The following is a 19,849-nucleotide window of genomic DNA, read 5'->3' on the forward strand; positions in this document are numbered from 1 at the left end:
GCCCCGCCAACCAAATATTGAAGAATCACTATTTAACTGAATATGCAGGTGAGCAAACATTACCCGTTGAATTGTACCACATAGTGAGCAGTCATTTCAGGAGGGTTTAAGGAGACAGATATACTAAAGTGAAGATTACTAGATTAATAACTAATCTAAATAATTTCATTTACATTTCAATTACTCAAATTCCCCTATGTGCAACACCCTAGCACACAGGATACCAATCTCATTTGCAGGTTTGAAAATAATCTTTAATTTCTTAAAATTAAAAAAAAAGCCTCATGGTTCTTTACCTTGTAAGCGTTTTTTTGCTTCTTCAAAGCCAAATGCTGAATTTGTTTCAAGGACACTAAATGTGGGAGGAAAAATAAAACATGACTTAGCACATACAGGTACACTGCAACCAGAAAATGTTTTTTCAAATGAACATTCAAATGTTGTTCCTTGAATATGGCAAGGCAGTGCTTTTGTTTGTATGTACAAACAGCATCTAATCTGACAGTGAGCCAGCTTCTACTCTTTGTTGGTGCTCAATTTACCAACAGTTCCCAGGACTGCAACAGAAATCAAATGCCAGAGGCCAGGGTTCTTGCTGGTGATTCCTGTCACTTTACCCCTGCTGCGAAAGTCACAGGATAGATGTCAAATTATGTCAGAATTAATGCCTCCTTTCACCCCACTGTCAAAAAGACAGCAAAACATCTGTAGTCTGGCATCAAGACATTAAGAATGCCTGCAAGCAAATACTGAACAACAACAAAAGTCTAAGACCTCAAAAAAAATGGAAACAAAATAATCAGGAATAAAAGAACAGTCTGAACCATGCCCATAGAAAACTAAATCACAAAAACCTTTTTCCTACCCAAGGAGTAAGGTTACCCCAACTGGAACTTAGGTAGTACAGGTGAAACACAAACCAACCAATATTGAGGTAATCACGGACCAGGATTCAAAGAACAAAGAACAAAGAAAATTTACAGCACAGGAACAGGCCCTTCGGCCCTCCAAGCCTGCGCCGATCAAGATCCTCTGTCTAACCTGTCATCTATTTTCTAACGGTCTGTGTCCATTTGCTCCCTGCCCACCCATGTACCTGTCCAAGTATATCTTAAAAGACGCTAACGTGTCTGCGTCTACCACCTCCGCTGGTAACGCGTTCCAGGCACCCACCACCCTCTGTGTAAAGAACTTTCCACGCATATCTCCCTTAAACTTTCCTCCTCTCACTTTGAACTCATGAGCCCTAGTAATTGAGTCCCCCACTCTGCGAAAAAGGAGAGCATGCCGTATGCCTTCTTGACCACCCTATTGACCTGCGTTGTCACCTTCAGGGAACAATGGACCTGAACACCCAGATCTCTCTGTTCATCAATTTTCCCTAGGACTTTTCCATTTACTGTATAGTTCGCCCTTGAATTTGATCTTCCAAAATGCATCACCTCGCATTTGCCTGGATTGAACTTCATCTGCCATTTATCCGCCCAACTCTCCAGTCTACCCATATTCTGCTGTAATCTCTGACAGTCCCCTTCACTATCTGCGACTCCACCAATCTTAGTGTCATCTGTAAATTTGCTGATCAGACCACCGACAGCTTCCTCCAAATCATTTACATATATCACAAACAACAGTGGTCCCAGCACAGATCCCTGTGGAACACCACTGGTCACAGGTCTCCAATTTGAGAAATTCCCTTCTACTACTACTCTGTCTCCTGTTGCCGAGCCAGTTTTTTTCCCATCTAGCTAGAACACCCTGGACCCCATGTGACTTCACATTTTCCATCAGACTGCCATGGGGAACCTTATCAAACGCCTTTCCTGAAGCCCATGTATATGACATCTACAGCCTTTCCCTCATCAATCAACTTTGTCACGTCCTCAAAGAATTCTATTAAGTTGGTAAGACATGACCTTCCCTGCACAAAACCATGTTGCCTATCACTGATAAGCCCATTTTCTTCCAAATGGGAATAGATCCTATCCCTCAGTATCTTCTCCAGTAGCTTCCCTACTACTGACGTCAGGCTCACCGGTCAACATCTTGCTGCCCTTCTTAAACAAGGGGACAACATTAGCAAGTGTCCAGTCGTCCGGGACCTCACCCGTGTCTAAGGATGCTGCAAAGATATCTGTTAAGGCCCCGGCTATTTCCTCTCTTGCTTCCCTCAGTAACCTGGGGTAGATCTCATCCGGACATGGGGACTTGTCCACCTTAATGTCTTTTAGGATACCCAACAGTTCCTCCTTCCTTATGTCAACTTGACCTAGAGTAAGCAAACATCTATCCCTAACCTCAACATCTGTCATGTCCCTCTCCTTGGTGAATACCGATGCAAAGTACTTGCTAAGAGTGTCACCCATTTTCTCTGAATCAGCGCATAACTTTCCTTCTTTGTCCTTAAGTGGGCCAATCCTTTCTTTAGTTACCCTCTTGTTCTTTATATATGAATAAAAGGCTTTGGGATTTTCCTTAACCATATTTGCCAGCAACATCTCACGTCCTCTCTTAGCCCTCTTAATCCCTCGTTTCAGATTCGCTCTACATTCCCGATATTCTTGCAAAGCTTTGTCTGTCTTTAGTCGCCTAGACCTCATGTATGCTTCCTTTTTCCTCTTTGGCTAGTCTCTCAATTTCACCTGTCATCCATGGTTCCTTAATCTTGCCTTTTCTATTCCTCATTTTCACAGGAACATGTCTCTACTGCACGCTAATCAACCTCTCCTTAAAAGCCTCTCACATATCAAATGTGGATTTACCTTCAAACAGTTTCTCCCAATCTACATTCCTCAGATCCTGCCGAATTTTGGTATAGTCGGCCCTCCCCCAGTTTAGTACTCTTCCTTTAGGACCACTCCTATCCTTGTCCATGAGTATTGTAAAACTTACGGAATTGTGGTCGCTATTTCCAAAGTAGTCCCCTACTGTAATATCAATCACCTGGCCTGGCAAAGGACAGCACGTGAAGAAAAAAATCATCCTACCCTCTTCAAAATTTTGACAATTAGTTAAAATATTACAGCATGTAACAATGTTCTTTTTCCAACTTACTCTGAAACAGCTTTGGCTCCCCAGTCAAAGACATTCCCTGCCAGGAGACCTTTCACTAGTGCAAACTGCCGCTCCTCCATGCTGAGTGACTCCAACGCCTGCACAACTTTCTGAAAATGCTTCAATGCTATGTCATTCTCTCTCTGTTTCACCTGCAAAACAGTAAGTGAACATAACTGCAATCAAATATTGAGAAATATCAGTAGAGACATAAGAATGTTCAAGATTAGCCAACACTGGAAAAGATATATTGACCACAAATAGGCTAATTTGATGATCACAAGCAAGTTACAGTCAATACCAGATGTGGGACATATATCATGGCTGCACCAGACGTTGTGCTGGTGCTCTGTGCCAAGAACCACTAACACAAATGAATTCTCACTTGGAATATTTCAAACCATAACTGTACCCATATCTGTTTACCAGATACATTGACAAGTAACATACATTTCCCTTGACTAAAACAGAACATCCTTGAACAGGAATTAGCACAAGCTTTCTTATATTCTTCAAGCCTTCAAATAATAAAGACAGGAATCAGTTAAATCTGCGATTTGGCCTATAATTTATCCAACAAATTGAATAGAAATATAAATAAAACAAAGGTAAAATACAACAGTAAACTGCATCACACTTAATTTACAACTCCTAGATCATAACAGCAAAGGTTGTGATATCCAGTTAACTTTCCAATAATAATGAATCCAAACCACTGCTTATGATGCAGAATTATCAGGGAAGCATTGTTTTCCTACACACAGGGTTTTGCCTCCATATTAATAAAATCTGAAAAGTGCTGCAGGGTTGGGTGTATGGGATATAGAAAGAATAAGTAAATTGTATTTCATTGTGCCTTACAACTAATTTGTTACTTTTGAATTGCAGCATTTAATGATTTTTGTTGAGGGATAGTACTGTACTGCCCAGAACACCGTGAGGACAAAAACAAAGTTGCTGGAAAAGCTCAACAGGTCTGGCAGCATCTGTGGAAAAGAAAATTAGACTACCGTTTCAGGTCCGATGACCCTTCTCAGAACTCTTCTGTCCTAGAAACATTGATAAGGCATCCATTTAACTCAATTAAAGATGTCACTCTTTCCATTCTGTACTTAAGTGACTGCATTTAAATGTCAGCATAGGTTATGTGATCAAGTTCCTGGACTGGAATTTGAAGGAAAGGTGGCTGTGATCTTCAATAGGATAAAATAAGCCTGCCAAACCATTTAAAGTTCAAAGTTAGAAAAATTAAATTGCGGCTACCTCCACATTAATTGGATCCAAACAACTACTGTGGATTGGGAAGAAGTATCTCTCACTCCAGTTAAGATTTAAATTGGGGAAATCTAAATCTAAGGTATCTGAATAAATTGTTAGTCGTACTTGGGCCTCAAAGAGACATCATTATTCAGAATCAGAATGGGGATGTTTGGATATTTCCCCATTAATCGCTACTGGATTAATTTTATGCTTATAATTTTTATCTAACTATCTTCCTCTCACTGCCTGTTGCTGCAGAATTAATCTTGATATCATTGGAAGTCATTGCTGTAGTGTGCAGAGACTCATTAAATACACTCCACAGATTGTTTGATGTAATGTGCTGCTTAAATTGATTGCAGAGTAAATAGACCTAATTTGCTGCAAAACAGAATACTTCCTACAAGTTCTGCCAGAAGTCCCACCCCATTTCCACTTCTTCAGTTGACACAGTGATGTTGATACATACTAAACAAAAAGCATAGGTTTCTTGGAACAAGTGGACGCTATGTGGATCCAACGCCTTTGATTTCAAAATTATTCACTTTGAGTAATTTTCAACAGACATTTCTGAAGAAAACATCAAAATGAAATTTCTGAAGAAGGGTCCCAACCCAAAATGTCAACTTTCCTGCTCCTTTGATGCTTCCTGGCCTGCTGTGTTCCTCCAGCTCCACATAGTACTATCTCTGACTCCAGCATCTGCAGTTCTTACCATCTCAATAATGAAAGTTCATTCTGCCAAAGGTGCAAACAAGGCTGCACTTAATGCTTTTGTTTTATGCAGGGTTCTACATCTGCTCAGACTCTAGAGACAATAACACTGATTGAATGAATGTTCAACTTTCAATCTGACACATTCTTTTAAATAAATGTCACAATATTAAACTCTAATATTGTCAAGGGATATACAGGTAAAGTAAAATCTAGCAATTTAATCAGATCCTATACATTTTGTTTATTCCCCAAGTGAAGCAAGTAGATTAAATAATCAACCAACCATTCAATTGATTTTTGGTCTCATCTCTGCCACACTTTCTTATCATTTTGTTTAGAACCAAATTCTTTCCTTTGATGGAATTTGCAATTGTTCGATATACATTACAGTTTAATCTAAATTATTAATTTTTTTTTGTTTGTTTTTATCATCTTCTTGTTACTGCATCTTGCATTGCCAAGTCTGTACTCGACTTTAACCTTGATGTGTCCAGGAATTTGAAAAATATTCCTAAAGATTTTGAGAGATATGACAGTCTTGGATTGATTTTATGCTTATAATTTTTATCTAACTAGATTCCTCTCACAGCCTGTTGCTGCAGAATTAATCTTGATATCATTGGAAGTCATTGCTGTAGTGTGCAGAGACTCATTAAATAGACTCTGCAGATTGTTTGATGTAATGTGCTGCTTAAATTGATTGCAGAGTAAATAGACCTAATTTGGTGCACAACAGAATGCTTCCTACAAGTCCTGCCACAAGTTCCATCCCATTTCCAACACTTCAGTTGACACAGTGATGGTAATACATACTAAACAGAAAGCGCAGGTATCCTGAAACAAGTGGACCCTAGGTTGGGTCTGCTCACAATTTCAGGAGAGGGGGAGAATCAGATTACGTATGGAGAATAAAACCCAGAAGCTTCTTTGGAAGGCTGGGCTGAGAGATTGGAATGGGCATGGAGACAGAAAACCACTGCGCCAGATACTGACATACCATTCTTATAATTTATCAAAAAGTGCACACTGTTATATATACAAAAGTGTATTTGTTCTTCTATCTTGGTGGTCTTTTAAAAAAAGGCTAACTTTAATGGGACCACTTGAAGAGCTGACTGCAAATGTTTCTTGTAATGTCACAGAATACGTTTCTCAACACTGCCCCCTGGTGGCAGTCCATCAGTATAACACAAATCCTGCTACCTCTGAAATACAACGGGGGCTTTTTAATCCCCAAATATACTTTCAACATCACAGGCCCCAATTTTCCATATTCAAAGCAACACAAGGATCAAAGACATTTGGCCAAAGCTTTTTTCTGCAAAACCAAATTACTGGTACTTTTTTTTGAGGAAAAGTAAGGAAAGCAGGAGTGCCTACTTTTGAGTAAGGATCTGGAAAGTTGAATTCATTCAGACAGTGCTCCCGTGTGTCCAACAAGCTTCTGACTGTTAGGGATCCGTATGCACTGAGAGAAAAATGGAAGTGAAAAAGCATTTTCAGGATATACCAGGACAGCCAAAGGTGTACAAAAATCTATTTTGTTTAAAGCAATATAATGCTGCCCAAGGTTACTGCACCTTGCTACTATCTCCAATAGATGGTGAAAAAGTGAAGAGTATGCAATAATAGATCAGATTTAGAATTGATGCCTTCCATGTTAAATAGCCTGTTGATATTCATTGCCCAGGCTCCTCCACGAATAACAGCCATTTCTGTCAGACATTGACGGGTTTCCCCACTTTGTATGCACCAAAAGTAGCTTTCTTTAAATAATGCAATTTTTGTTTAAAATATATAATTGTCACTAGAAAATGAAGATTTCCCACTTTAATGGTTTTTGTTCAAGTATTTCTCTATTTCTTTGGCAGCAATGGGTTATGCTTTTCAATAATAGCAATCCTGACTGGCCTCAGGCTTCTATGACAACATAATGATTGTAAATATAGGAACTGCTTGATCAAAAAGATCAAGGTCGCTTTAGTCTATCCTCTACCATCTCAACAGTTGTATGATATAAAAATAATGGATTTGCTAAGCAATCATGGTAATTAATCTCTACAATAAATCTACAACAGATTGAGACATGAGACAAGGAATGCCACGTTCCACTGGAAAGCCTTTTGAAGCCACAGATCCGAAATTACCTGTTTCACCCATACATACTTTAAATACCACAAACTGTCTCAAATTGTTTACACAGTATATGGCAAAATACTATTTCCCGAAATAAATCAATCTAATTTGCAACTTGAACCAATTTACAACCATCTTCCTCGACAGTTTTCCTCCAAACATTACCAATGATTTACCATTCATTTGGTGAAATAGTGCTTCTGCAGATTAGTTCTGAATTTAATGCCTTTGGAGTGTAGGCTATATCCTCTGGTGCTATTTGCTCTGGATTTGGTGAAGCAACTGGTACTGGCCAACGTTACCTATTCCTGAAAGCAAACAGATCAACTGCTCAACCTTCTCATTGCCAATGGGGACATGCACAATTTACATATCATTCCTCATAATCAAATCCCTTCATTCATTCGATCATCTTGACTGCTCTCTTCCGAATTTTTTTAATGGCTACAATATCTGTAACAAACAGAACTGTACACAGGATTCCAAGAGGCAGACACATAAAAGTGGCAAGACTGCCTCATTATTTTACTGGATTACAAAGAATTTACCATCCAGAAACAGACTATTTGGCCCACCCGGTCTGGTCTATATTGCAATTTATTCTCAACTTGAGTTTCCTCCAATCGTACCTCCTTTAATTCCATTAGAATATCCTGTTTCTTCTTTCTCCCTTAACTACTTGCTTCTGCTTACATATATCTATAATTGTCTCAACTTGTGATAGCAGGCTTCAGCTCCACATGAATCACTTGATACGTTCCAACCTGATTGGTCATAAAGCCAAACATTTACATGCATTACAGCAACTAAATCCAGATGCTTGGAAGGGGAAGTGGAGGTGGTTTCAAGACTGAGCAATACTACAGTATTGTGAACTTTGTACATCAATCTAGAAGTTCTCTGGATCCACTTAGGGACATGGTCAAAACTCACAATGGTTGGTGCCTCAGTGTCTGAAGTTTGTGCCTGTATTTCTGCCGGAATTTCTCTGCTCGTTCTGCAGCATCCAGTGACTGTGGTTGGCTAGCAACAGCTCGCTTTACTACCTAAAATAGACAAAAAGAAAGATACAGCTTCATATCAAAGCAGATTCTGTTAATGGGTCTGACGTGACGTCATAATACACCAGGAGAGCAAGAGAGATGCGAGTGAAGAATTGATATTGTGTCTTATCATACCCTCCAAATACCCAAATTGTTTCATAATCAATTAACTGTTTTTGACGCATGGACACTTCCTATATAAACCAAGATGGCAACCAGCTTGAACACAGTGAACGACATAAATGAGCAAGTAAACTACAGTGCTAGTCAAGGTAGAGCAATGACTTTTATTGTTCGATAGAGCTTTGGATTTTATTTCAAGTTACTTTGAAATTACTTAATCTTCCCCAAGTTCTGGAATCCTCTTCTAAACCAATCTGCCACTCTCTCCACCCAAGTTTAAGATGCTCCTTAAACTTACTACTATAAGTAACATTTAGTAGCCCAGCATGAAAGTTATTTGGTTTGAAGCCTTTTCCAATGATTATACTCTCATCTGAAAAAAGATACAGTAAAAATTTGACTACATTAAAATTATTATATTAACCCAAATAATCCAGCTGTAAGTGCATTCTAATTTTGTACATCTGGAACTCAAGATTTATCACTTTCCTAATGGCTTACTCAGCAATAAGGTATTTTACAGAAGGGGCAAAGCTCGTACAAAACATGACTGCTGCATTATGGCTCATACAAAAACGTGTTGCAACAAATCTAGTACACCGTAAGCTCTCAAATCTGAACACAAGTCCTGGGCATTTCTGGATTTCAAAATAATGTTAGAATGTCTAACCTCTATCTTGTGAACCAGATAAACGTATAATACTCGGGCAGAAAACAGTCACAAAGCATTATAAAACAGTAATAAAGATATTTTTATTTAACTAAACAGGTGATGAAACATGTTAAAGCAGTATTATATTATAAAGCAGTTGATAGGTGCAAGTTAGTGACTAAAGTACAAGAAAACATGGGAAATGGAGACATCAATAAGATTTATTAGCCTCTATCGTCCACCTCATCTCATCTAGTTTATATCTGGTTGCCCTCTCACAGAGATACCTGAACTCTGGGTTGTGATTTATAAAGGTCAAGGTGAGGTCCTTACTTTCAACGTGTTGCGTCTTGAATATGCATAACTACCTGTGGTCCAGCAAAAGGCTCAGTCCTTGTGCTGAAGGCTTCTGGATTAGGGAGGTACAATCTGTAATTGCATTTATACTGTAGTACTGAAATATGCAATAGTAATTTTGTTGAATTTTTGATTATAACAAGTTGTGCAAGTGTTGGGGAACCAGGACCTAAAGGTCAGCCAGACAGTAGCTGAGGGGTTGATTATAATGGGTCTTGATGTACATTGCCCTTGATAAAGGATCTGTAAAGTTTTCACAAAAATTGGACAGACTTTGGGCATGTCATTGACATTCATCCACATATGAAGGACCAAGCCTTTCAGGCCTCTTGTTTTGAAAGAATGCCAAATTCAAATTTAAAATAGATGAAGAAGAATATAAATTCTCTCCAAAAGAAGGTAGTCTTGTAGCACAAGACTAAGCTATTGTCACCAGTAGTTGCAATGTACTAATATGACACAAGGGCCAAAACTAAGAACTTTCAATAGCTTTGCTTTGTACGGCAAACAAGGAGCAACTGCAATATGTACTGGGTTGAAAGGGAAAAGCAACTGACTACAATTTGTGCATGACACCATTTTGAAAATAGAATATTGAAGTTATATTTACCATAAGTCAACTATAAAGTTTTATTTATAGATTACAAGTTGAAAGATTTGATAATATGTATGTATACAAGCATTTGCATTTGTGCTAACTTATATTTCTAAACAATTGAAACTGTAAATAATCAACACAAATAATGAAGGTAGTATGTACTTCATAAACTACTACATAACTACATCATCCAAGAAAGGAGTTTGGGTAATGAAAAAGTGGCTCTCAAGAATTTCGGCGAAGAACCCTTGAAGGAAAGTGTTGACCCCAATATATTTTCCAGGGGCACAGGAAATTCCAAATGTTTTTATAGTCAATAAAGTACTATCACAGGCATAACATAGCAAATGTAACAGTTAATATGGAAATAGCAAGATCTCATGAACAGCAAAATAAAACAATGAATTGCAGATGCTGGAAATATGAAAGAAAAACAAATTGCTAGAGAAACTGATGCTGCCAGACTTGCTGAGCTTCTCCAGAAATTTCCGTTTTTGTTCCCATGGACAGCAATTGATTAAAAGATCAAGTAACCATGCTTTAGATTTTCATTGAGGAACAAATATTGGCCAGAATTCTGAGGAAATATAACTTGTATTTCTTTGCAATGTGCTACCAGATTTTTAAGGTACAACTGAGAGGTTTTGGTTTAACATCTTATCCTAAGGATAGCATCTCTGACAGAGCAGGTAACCCTCAGTATTGCACTGAAGAGTCAACCTAGATTACACGCTCAAGTTGATGATGTGGGAGTTAAACCCACAATCTAATGACTTAGAGATACAAGTCCTATCTACCAAGGCAACTGACAACAGAACTGCAGCAATGTCCAAATTTAGCTTTAAAACGGAAAATTGAATGGCTCAGTGGGTGCACGTACCAAACAATACAAACCTATACTGACATTGCCAGGTTCAATTATTTATTTAAGTGATTCCAGTTGGTGCAGCTTGCTGAAGACCAATACAGCAGGAAAAGGAAAAAGAATCAGAATTTCCGGCCTATACCATTACCCAGGAAGGCTTCCGACATGTGCAGCATGGATCTCAGTGTTTAAGATCATACTTCAGCTTGATGAACATGATAAACAGCCCAACACTCTTTTTTGGATCTTACACAAGCCAAATGTCTGCTTCTACTAGGTACTGGGCAGCTGTCAATGCCTATGGAACTGAACCCTGATAGGAAGGAACATCCCAGGCAAATGAGGGAAGTGCAGCTTATTAAAAATAAACTGGAGGTGGGAGGGGGTATAAAATCAACATTTCCAGATACTACTAAGGAGATCATACAGCAACTTCTCCCAAAACTTGAGGCAAATAACACAGCTACATTTAAAGTGAATGACATGAAGAAAGAGAGATAACCTTGATTGAGTTAGAAGAGGTAAATTGTCAAAGCACTCGTGAAGAACAAATGCCAGCACAGGTCAGGTGGGTCAAATATAAATTCTATGTAATTCTATTCAAACAAAAAACTTACACCGTCTAAAGCATCCTCAAAGCAGCTCAGCCAATATTCCCTTGCCATGGCATCTTCTGTGAGATCAACTGTATCTGGGACATATGATGACGCATCAAGGAGGAGAGGAAGGTTCACCAGTTGCCGTTCCAGTCTGTCCATCTCCAACATGTCAAACTAACAAAGAATCAAACATTCATTTTACTACATGAAGTAACGCTTCTGTTCATTTCACATTAGGCATCTTTTATAGCACCTCAAAAACTACAAATATCAGTACAGTAAACACCCACACTGCCAAATTGTCATTTACAGGAAGCTTCATTGGCTGTTCAAATATTTCTGGCAAAGTTTCTTCCAATTTCTGCTACTTAGTCATTAATCCAGGCCAAAACTCTTTGCAACTTGGTAAAATATATTAATACATGAAAGCCAGCATGAATTTGTTAAAACAAAATGATGTTTCTTTGACTAACTCAACCAAATTCTGTAATTAAATAACAGAATTAATGGATCATGGAGGAATGGCTGTGAAGCTTATGACTTTTGGACATCAGCTGTTTGATTATAAAATTAGCCGAAGGACAGAATACTGATAGTGATGAATAATCATTTGAGAGGCTAAAGGGAAGTGGGTAGTAGTGTGCCACAGGGATTGATATTAAAGAGTACTGTTCTTTTTGATATATCTAAGTCCAGGTCATTAATGTAAATATAGTAACGTTGTAGACTAAGTTTGCAGATAATGCAAAAATCAAACATGTTGTGCACTTTGAGGACATTTAACCAGCTTCAGAAGGTCACAGACGACTGGTGAAATCGGAAGACACACAGCAGGTCAAATTTAACACCGAGAAAAGTGTAACGTGAATCATTTTGATACGAAGAATGAGAATCAGTATAAATTAAATGGTACAATATACAGGAGCACAGGAGACAGAGACTTTGGAGGCATATGTTGCTGGTAGAACAAATTCAGAGGTTGTTAAAAAGGAAAGGAAAGGAAAGGAAAGAGAATGGAACTAATGGAAAGTTTTTTTTAAATGTTGCCACAGGCTCAACAGAGGTCCTGCTGTGCTATATGTCTATGATTCGATCATTATTAAACTGTACACAACTGTACAAGAGCCAGCATAGCTGGCCCCATAACCCAACCACTTGGAAATTTGCTTTTTGAGGCTTTTTTTAAAATCATGACAGCACTGTTGTAAGGCATACAAGTCTTTCTATTCCTTGCATCTTACTACAAGGCACTGAAATGACTGCATTCCATTTTACTATTTGTTTACAAGTGCTATAAGTATAATTCTAATACACACTTTTGGAAATATTAAAAAACCTTACGGGATAAAATCCAGCCTGCCTGCTAGAGTAATTCAAACTGATGCATAAACACAGAATTGAGTACAGACAGATCTAGTAGGAATTTACCCTGCAGGGATTTCCCTCCAACCTCCCAAAAATATGTAAACAGCCAGAGTGAGTGAATTCCTTCCCATTCTGCACGAGAGAGAAAGGGAAAGCAATCGAAGGGCATGGCTACTCATCCTGCATAGCTGCAATGCCAACTGCTTAGAGTATTTGCCAACTCTTTTCTGTTCCTTCTTTCCACAGGCTGAGAATTACATTGATGAGTTAACGCAACAAAGTAAAGGGGAAGAAATGAAAAAGGTCACTTACTGCAAACTGTAGAAGGAGTAACATAAGGTGGAAGAGACCAGGAAGGAATGAAAGATGCAGGTTAGAACTTAAAAGTGCAAAATGAGTAAAATAAGAAAATATCCCCGCAATCCCATGCAAGCTAGATCTCAATCACTGAAATGGTGAAATGCTTTTCTGTTTTCCTTCTCAACACATCATTGCAGCCCTTCGAAAAATTCTGGGATCTTAAATTTTATTGCTCAAGACACTTCAAGGAATGGAGTGGATAATGGTCTGCTTCTAAAATCCTATTCAAGGTTTAAATAGGATTTTTTATCACCTTAATTCAAAACACATACGACTTTAACAGAACTCAAGTGTAGGTAGTCATGACTCAAGAGTCATCTGCTGGTTTCAGGAAAAGGATTTTTTTCATTACCTTCATGGCATGGTGGGATTAAAATAAACTTCACGGGAAATAAAGGTTTGCTTCAGAATAAATCGAACTACTGTCAGAACCTGCACGTTAGTGAACGCACGACCATGCCAAATTCATGAAGGTTTCAAGGCTCATTTACATTGTACACTACTACCGTGCAAAGGTAGCCAACATCCAGAGTCTCGGCCAAAAGCAATACAAACCGGAGCTTAATGGAGAGGCTCTCTTGAGAGAGGAGGATCCTGTATCTCTCCAGTGTCAGGATGATCCTCCAGTTAGCATTTATACAATGCAAGCTTACTGCTCAATTTCCTAGCCTCAAAGTTCTACATTAGAAAGCGTTGTAAACAAGGCTTTTTGCAAATTATTTGAAACAAATAGCACACATTTTGAAATGGCAACCATGATTTGATCTGTTATGCTACACAAGAACATTATACGTCACTTTAGCTCTCCGCGTCTACAGCAACTACTGTCTACTGGAACTACTTAAAGAGAAGGACATGCTGGTAATTATTCACTCCATCGGCTAAATCTTTTGAACGTACCAGGTTTTACATAACTCACTTGGTTTAAAGAATACATGATTCTCATTACAGATGCATACCGTTCCACTTCGTGTTCGCTGCAATGGATGCACATCAGGAGAAGTGTTCATTAAGCCTGAACTACCAGCATAGTTCTCTCCCCAGCTATACTGATTTGGATCTGAAAAATAAGATGATAGGGTAAAAAGTGTGCAATTTAGTAGCAAAACGGTTGAAATTCTGGGAAAGGAGAAACTACGCTGAATTGAAAAATGTTTCCTATTAACTAATAGCTTTGTCGGAGGCTCACTGATGATGTTACCTAGAATGGTGACGAAACATCTGAAAACTAAACTTCTGGCTCAGCGAGCAATCTCACATCCAGAACCTCAACCTGAGCTACAAATCTTCTCTAAACTCACTAACTAATAGACACTTTAGGAACGCCTTCCCATGTTGCCTGCGGCCTCAATTAAATGTTCCAGGTCTTGCTGCCTAGTTTGAATCAGTGAAATGCTGATTCAGAAAGCAAGAATACTATCAACAATGTCAAGTTAATCAATGAATTAGTTTTGTTCCCCCATCAAAGCTAGATAAAGAGGGCAGGTGTAGAACACAGGTTTATATTCCTTTGAACACATTGGGGTTGTGAATTCCAAAGATTCAACACCCAGAGTGAAGAAACACTTCCAGTCTTATACAGCATACTTCTTATCCCAAGGTTACAGATCCGATTCTAGGTTCACCATCTACAGGAAATTTTCTTTTTACGTCCTCCCTGTCTCACCCTGTAAGATTTTTACATGTTTCAATGAGATAGCCTCTCATTCTTCAAAACTCTAAAGAATACAGACCTAGTTTCTTCTACAATTCTGCCATCCTAAGGATTAATCTGGTGAGTCTCCACTAAGCTATTCTAGCAAATCCTTCCTTAGATAAAGAGACCAAAACTATACACTATACTCCAGATGTGGTCTTGCCAAGGTTCGACACAACAGTAGCAAGACACCTTTATTTATGTTTCAAATCCATTTGAAATGAATGCTAACATACCTTTTAATTGCTTGTTGTACCTGCATGTTAGCTTTTATTGACTTATGGACAAGGACACCCACATTTCCCAACCCCTCATTACCTAAAATAAACATTCTGACGTTTTGATTTTTTTTCTACCAAAGTGAAAACTTCACACATATTCACATTATATACAATCTGCCAAGTTTAAACCCGTCAATTTAGCCTACCCATTTCTCCTTCACCATCTTTGTATTCTCCTCAAAGCTTACATTCATACAGTGCTTGGAGTCATAAGCAAATTTGGAAATATTGGTTTCTGCACATAATTATTTATATAGGTTGCAAAATTGGGAACCTAGCACTGACTTTTGCAGAATGTCAGAAGTAGGGATGTTCATTGATGATTGCATGAGGTTCAGCACCATTCGTGACTCCTCAGATACGGAAGCAGGCCATGTTCAATGCAACAAGATCTGGACAATATCTAGGCTTGGACAGACAACTCACAAGTAACACTTAAGCCACACAAATGCCATATAATGACCATTTCCAATAAGAGACAACCTAGCCATCATCCCATGACATTCAATAATGCTGAAATCACTGAATCCCCCAACATCAACATCCAGGATGGGTGCAGTTCCAACACTCAGGAAGCTTGGCACCATCCAGGACAAAGCAGTCCACATGACTGGCACCATATCTATAAGCATCCACTACCTCCACCACTGACATTCAATGCACCCTGCTGCCACTATCTACAAGATGCACTACAGAAACTTACCAAAGATCCTTCGACAGCACCTTCCAAACCCACAACCACTTCCGTCTAGAATTTCAAGGGCAGCAGATACATGGGAACACCACCACCTGCAAAGTTGCCCTCCAAGCCACTCACCATTCTGAAGTGGAAATATATTACTGTTCCTTCACTGTTGCTGGGTCTAATCAAGGAATTCCCTTTCTAAGTACATTGTGGATCTACCTACAGCACATGGACTGCAGCATTTCAAGAAGGCAGCTCAGCACCACCTTCTAAAGAGCAACAAGTTACAAGCACTAAATGCTGGCCAGCCAGCGATGCCCATATCCTACTAGTGAATAAAAATAACACCTGTAACAACTTGCCATCCAGTAAGTGATCCATTTATTCCTATTCTCTGCTTTCTGTCAATTAACCAACTCTCAACAGAAGTAAAGTAAAAATATTTCACCTGGTAGGAGAAGCTCTGACAAGTGGGTTTACCTTAAATTAGAGCTAGGCCGCTCAGGTTGGATGCCAGGGAGCATTTCTTCACACAAAGAGAATAGAAAATCCCACCTCTCCACTAATAGTATGTTTAGGCTAGGAAGCAACTAAAAGTCATTTGTCAGCTAATGGCATTAAGAGTTACAAAACCAAGCTGGGCAAATGGACTTACAATAGAAATTAGCCCTAATTTAGTTGGATATTGCTCTTCTTATAATTTGACCACAACACAGATTAGAATAGTATGTCAGATTTTACCTTAACTGAAAGAGCACTACATTGAAAACTGGCACTTACTGTCCTCTTCTGCTCCCTTTAGAAAAGCCCCAATGGCACCAAGGTATCCTTCATGTCTTAAAAAGAGTGCCTGAACTTCACCCTAACAATCAAGCGAGATAAAAATCAGCGATAAATCAATTAACTGCACATTTGTTATTACATTGTCAGGGCATCTAGATTCATGCTAAAAGTTTAGGAACCTACATTAAAGATCCAAAAGAACACCAAACCCCATATTGTCTAGCACCTCACTCACAGCCACCACCAATTACCTAACCCCAATCCCTAAACTGTTACCTTTGTAAAGTAGTTGATGCTGTAGGTAATCGTGTGCATAGTAACAGGGTGGCCACGGATAAAGAAACCACCAAAGTAGACTCGGCTGAGGTTGTGAAGCTTGGCATACAAGCAGGCCAGCTGGCCAATGTCATTGCTGATCATGTGGAGTAAACTCTTTGCCATATCTTCTTTGGTGAACTCTGGATACAGAAAAAAAAACACAGCAGAGACTAGTGAATGTTATGTACAGATTTTCGGGGGATACAGTGGGGTGAAGGGGAAGAAAGAAGAGGGTGAGACAGCACAATCAAGAGAGAGAAAAACCAAGAGAGAAATGTGGGATTCACATTACCAGGCATTACTAACCACTTATAAAGTTCCAGAATCTCAGTTAACTTCACTTCATAACCACATGAAGCAGAATGGTACAGTTTTGTGATGAGAGACGAGGTGAGAGTGACTGCCTTTGATATCAAGGCAGCATTTGACAAAGTGCAGAATCAAGGGCTCCAAGCAAAAATAGAGTTAATGATCAAGGGGAGGGTCCGATAGGGGTGCATAAGATTATGAGAGCCTGGACAGGGTAAATAGAAAGTCAAAGGGTTGATAACAGGGGGCATGATTTTAAGCTGAAAGGGAGGATATTTAGAGGGGATTTGAGGAAAGGTATTTTTCACTCAGACGGAGGTGGGGTTCTGAAAGACAGTCTGTGGGAGGGTAGTTGAGGTGAGTAATCTCACAACCTTTAAAGTGTCCTTCGATGAGCACTAAGTATTCCTAACATTTATGGCTATGGGCCTAATGGTAGGCAGTGAGACTTGAGTAGATTCAGTGTAACTTCGGCAGTACAGACTTGCTGGGCCAAAGGGCCTCTTCTGTACAAAGGATTCTAAATTCTAAAAGAAGACAGTTATTCTTGTTGGAGGTTAGTCATCTCAGCTCCAGGACATCTCTGCAGGAGTTCCTCAGGGAGCTCCACCCAAAAAAACTATTAATTTCAGTGATGCTACACACCTAACTCAATTCTACACAAATTAGCAAGTTGGCCAAAGAGTGTCACAGAATAATTAGTAATGGATGATGGCACACTGGTGCAGAAGATGAGCAAGCTTCTTCATTTGGATTTTAAACATTGTTCAGTGAAAGAGTGAGATGTTTTACTTTGACTGAAACAAAGGTACATCAAACAGAGAAGCAAGCGACATGGACTCTGAACACTAAAATGGGAGGTATTCCAGTATTAACATCTCCCAGCTTAATATGATAAAAACTTAAAACTTCTATCATCATCACTTATTTACCATCAATCATTATATATGTAAAATTCAGCTCGAGATGTAATTTTGAATTCTGTTGTTGTTTGAGACAGAGCATTAGGAGCACTAATGGGCAGGATCATAAAGCAGCAAAAACTCTTAGGATTATTACCTATAAATAATGTTATTTCAAGAAACTGCCTCCAGCCAAAGAGCATTCAAGACATGATAACTCATCAAGATGTACCTACCTTTATCAGTAGTGGCAGATTTTCCAAAGCTACTGGCAATAAGATCCCCAGTCAGCCCAAAGGATTCATATGCCCCTCCATAAATGTCACGAACTAACATATCCACATTTGTGTGCTGTCCTTTGGATGCCAGTTGCAATAATTCATCAAATCGCTGTATAAAGAGAGTAAAAGTTAAAGGTAAGTTATACTCAAATCAGGTTAGGCCTTTGGGCATAAGTCCAGACATCATAATGCAGTAAATTGCCCTTAAAATTTAAAATTCGATGAGTCTTAAATAATAAGCATATTACAGCCCTTTGTTTTCTAATCGCTATGCACAGTTAGGGACACAGGAACAAATTTGAGAAAATAAAATTGAACTTAAAATTGTGATTTATGTCATCAGAGTATTCCTTTAGCTTAACCTACTCCTTTATGGATTCCTTCATGGAACCTAAATGCCAGTTTCCTTCCAACACCTCAGTCAAGTCATCATGCTTTAACCAGAGCAACTGTGTCTTCACTCTTTTCCTGACCTCACCCATCTGCGCTGGATTTAATGAATAATAATCAAGAACAGAAACAATGGTCAATTCTACTTTCATAGTTCACAAGAGGTCAATAAGAGCACCCCTATTCCATCACACAGTAAAGATTAATTCGCTCAGGAGAAACAGGGATTAAACTTTTATCATCTTTATTTTGCTTAAGTTTGCAGTTGTGGGCTTCTGAATAAAAATCAAAGCAATTAATGGAGAATGACAGCATATTAACTGGTAACCTCAACAGAAAACAGCAATTCCCATCATCAGTACCGTGGCCCAGCTTTAGGACTGCATCAGAGTCTTACATCACAGAATAGACCCTCAGTCCAACTCATCCATGCCGACCAGGCATCCTAAATTTAACTAGTCCCACTTGCCTGCATTTGGCCCAGATCCCTCTAAACCTTTCCTATTCATGTGCCTGCCCAAATGTCTTTTAAATGTTGTAATTGTACCAGCCTCTATCACTTCCTCTAGGAGCTCATTACATACAGACAGTACCCCTTATGTGAAAAAGTTGTCCCCCAGGTCCCTTTTAAGTTTTTTCCCTCTCACCTTAAACATATGTCTTTTATTGAACTGAAGTAGGTTTATTGGCACATGTGCTCACATGAGTACTGTGAAAAGTGGTTGAAAGAGGGACAGAAATAGTAGGAACTGTAGATGCTGGGGAATGATGCGTTGTCGCTGACACTTCTGCCATCTGCAATCCGACCCCAACACCAAAGAAATTTTTCCCTCCCCATCCTTATCTGCTTTCCAGAGGAACCACTCTCTCCATGACTTCCTTGTCTGCTCCACACTCCCCTCCAACCCCACCACTTTCCCCTGCAACCGCAGGAAGTGCTACACTTGCTTCCACACCTCCTCCCTCATCCCCATCCCAGGCCCCAAGAAGACTTTCCACATCAAGCAGATGTTCACCTGCACATCTGTTAATGTGGTATACTGCATCCGCTGTCCCCGTTGAGTTGGGATTCATC

General features: G+C 39.1%; 1 protein-coding gene across 3 annotated transcripts in view; it reads right to left on the minus strand.

Annotated features, from left to right (window-relative positions):
• The window catches only part of pank4 (pantothenate kinase 4 (inactive)), a 57,678-nt gene that overhangs the window by 18,107 nt on the left and 19,722 nt on the right, over nucleotides 1–19,849 (minus strand). For all 3 annotated transcript variants that reach the window (XR_009447401.1, XM_048561607.2, XM_059655608.1), the window contains exons 6-14: nucleotides 18,340–18,493; nucleotides 16,851–17,032; nucleotides 16,572–16,653; nucleotides 14,089–14,189; nucleotides 11,423–11,578; nucleotides 8,101–8,213; nucleotides 6,412–6,499; nucleotides 3,055–3,206; nucleotides 297–352 (exon numbers count right to left, since the gene is read on the minus strand). Coding sequence is in view for 2 of the 3 variants with exons in the window: in XM_048561607.2 (XP_048417564.1) it covers nucleotides 297–352; nucleotides 3,055–3,206; nucleotides 6,412–6,499; nucleotides 8,101–8,213; nucleotides 11,423–11,578; nucleotides 14,089–14,189; nucleotides 16,572–16,653; nucleotides 16,851–17,032; nucleotides 18,340–18,493 (1,084 nt within the window). In the remaining variant the exon portion in view is untranslated. The remainder of the gene's footprint in view (nucleotides 1–296; nucleotides 353–3,054; nucleotides 3,207–6,411; nucleotides 6,500–8,100; nucleotides 8,214–11,422; nucleotides 11,579–14,088; nucleotides 14,190–16,571; nucleotides 16,654–16,850; nucleotides 17,033–18,339; nucleotides 18,494–19,849) is intronic.

The sequence above is a fragment of the Stegostoma tigrinum genome, chromosome 28 (genome assembly GCF_030684315.1).
Source record: "Stegostoma tigrinum isolate sSteTig4 chromosome 28, sSteTig4.hap1, whole genome shotgun sequence".
Taxonomy (NCBI): domain Eukaryota; kingdom Metazoa; phylum Chordata; class Chondrichthyes; order Orectolobiformes; family Stegostomatidae; genus Stegostoma; species Stegostoma tigrinum.